The sequence below is a fragment of the Arvicola amphibius genome, chromosome 4 (genome assembly GCF_903992535.2).
Source record: "Arvicola amphibius chromosome 4, mArvAmp1.2, whole genome shotgun sequence".
NCBI classification, from domain to species: Eukaryota; Metazoa; Chordata; class Mammalia; order Rodentia; family Cricetidae; genus Arvicola; species Arvicola amphibius.
In genome coordinates this window covers 47,418,865-47,420,850 of record NC_052050.1, presented here as the reverse complement: position 1 = coordinate 47,420,850, position 1,986 = coordinate 47,418,865, and the positions used below count along the sequence as shown (strand labels likewise).

Here is a 1,986-nt window from a genome sequence, read left to right as displayed (position 1 = left end):
ATTAGGGAAAATGCAGAGAAAACTCTGTTTTCAATTTTAAAAAGAATCTAAGAGATGAAATATTGATATAAGAGTGATTCTTATCTAATGCTTTCTAGAATCATACTTGGAAGACAGTGGAGTAACAGTGAGTAACAAAGGTCCACTTCCCTAACTGAACTACTTTGCAAAACTCCCTTTTGCAAATAAAATTATTATGGAGTATGGTCTATGATGTGGGTTCAATTGTAGGGATACATATTGCAATATTAGTATCAATATAATATATTTTCTAGATGAAATTAAGTAAAACTTCCAGTATTGCCATTATGAAGAGATTTTCTTCCTGTAAAGGACACTTATTAGGGCCTTTTTCATATCTCTGTTCCTCAGGCTGTAGATGAAGGGGTTCAACATGGGAGTCACCACTGTGTACATCATGGCCATGACAGTCTCTTTCACAGTAGAGTTGTTAGCTGATGGACATAAGTAGACACCAATGACTGTCCCATAGAACAGTGAGACCACAGACAGGTGGGAGCCACAGGTGGAGAAGACCTTGTGGATAACCCGAGCAGATGAAACCTTTAGGATGGAGCAGACAATTTGTACATAGGACACAATTATCAGTAAGAATGGGATGACAATAAAGGGCCCTGCCAAAACAAGTATCATTAGTTCATTAATAAAAATTTCAGAGCAGGCCAACTTGAGCAGGGCAGATATGTCACAGAAAAAGTGGGGGATCATGGTGTCCTTACAGAATGACAATCTAGCCAGGAGTAATGTGTGCAACATGGAATGCAGCATGTTAAATACACAGGACATCACTACCAGACACACACACAGCTTGGGGCTCATGATGCTGGTGTAATGAAGGGGGAAACAGATGGCCACATAGCGATCATAGGCCATGACCACAAGGAGGAAGTTTTCCATGTTTGCAAAAAACATGAAAAAGTACATTTGTGTCAGACAATTCACATAGGAGATGGATGGAACTTGGCTCTGCATATTCTCCAGCATCTTTGGCATTGTGACAGAGGAAAAGCAGAGGTCAGAGAAAGACAAATTACTGAGAAAGAAGTACATGGGTGTGTGGAGATGGGAGTCCAGTAGAATGAGGATGATGATGATGAGGTTCCCCATGACAGTTGTTAGGTACATGGCCAGGAACAGGGCATAGAACAGGTGTTGATGCTCTGGGGATATGGGCAGGCCCCGGAGGATGAAAGAAGAGATGATAGTTTGGTTTTTCATTATCATTCTTATCATCCACTATCCTAAGCAGACAATATTAGTACCCTTTCAAATTTTAAAAAATATGAACTATTATGGATATATTTCTACAAAAACAGATCTGACAATGATTATATTGACTATATCCTCCAACTCCAAATGTCTGCAATCATTACAATCATCAATGATTTTTTTCTCAACTTTTTCTTAACCTGATTCTATCTCTCAACTTTTCCAATAAAAATCTATGCATTTTATACCAAGAGTCAAATGTACTAATGTTTCTCTCTCCTTCTACCTGTTCAACAGTTGTTTGTTCATTTGTAATTTGCTGTGTATCATTTTGCATATTGATACTATTGAAAATCTGATAAATTTTGTCATCATAATTTTATATAAGTTTCAACAAAAACACACATACTCCAGTGTGTTAGATTATCATTTCAAACTCAGATATCTAGTCATTAACAATCTTCTTTCCTATGCATGTGTGACAGGCATCAGGAATTCACAAGCTAGAAAAGAAATTCATGTCTTTCCCTTCTTGTCTTCCAAAGAATTCTTCATTCTCCTACCTCTCCAGTCTGATTTTGGATAGTAAAAGAAATTCCAGTTTATGCCAGAAATTTCTGAATTTAACCCCTTTATTTTTCCTTACCTTGAACTACTGTCACACATTATACAGAGTCCCCCCTTCGTTCTCCTGCTATTTTATTCATTCCTTTCTGTGAGATTATATCCATATATTAAGATAACATCTTGTCTTTT

At 37.1% G+C, this 1,986-nt stretch overlaps 1 protein-coding gene across 1 annotated transcript; it reads right to left on the bottom strand.

Moving 5' to 3' along the window:
• Nucleotides 1–306: 306 nt before the first annotated feature.
• LOC119811999 (olfactory receptor 1468-like) lies at nucleotides 307–1,254 on the bottom strand. Its single transcript, XM_038326289.1, has one exon. The coding sequence runs from the start codon at nucleotides 1,252–1,254 to the stop codon at nucleotides 307–309; it is 948 nt and encodes a 315-aa protein (XP_038182217.1).
• Between the last annotated feature and the right edge of the window lie 732 nt (nucleotides 1,255–1,986).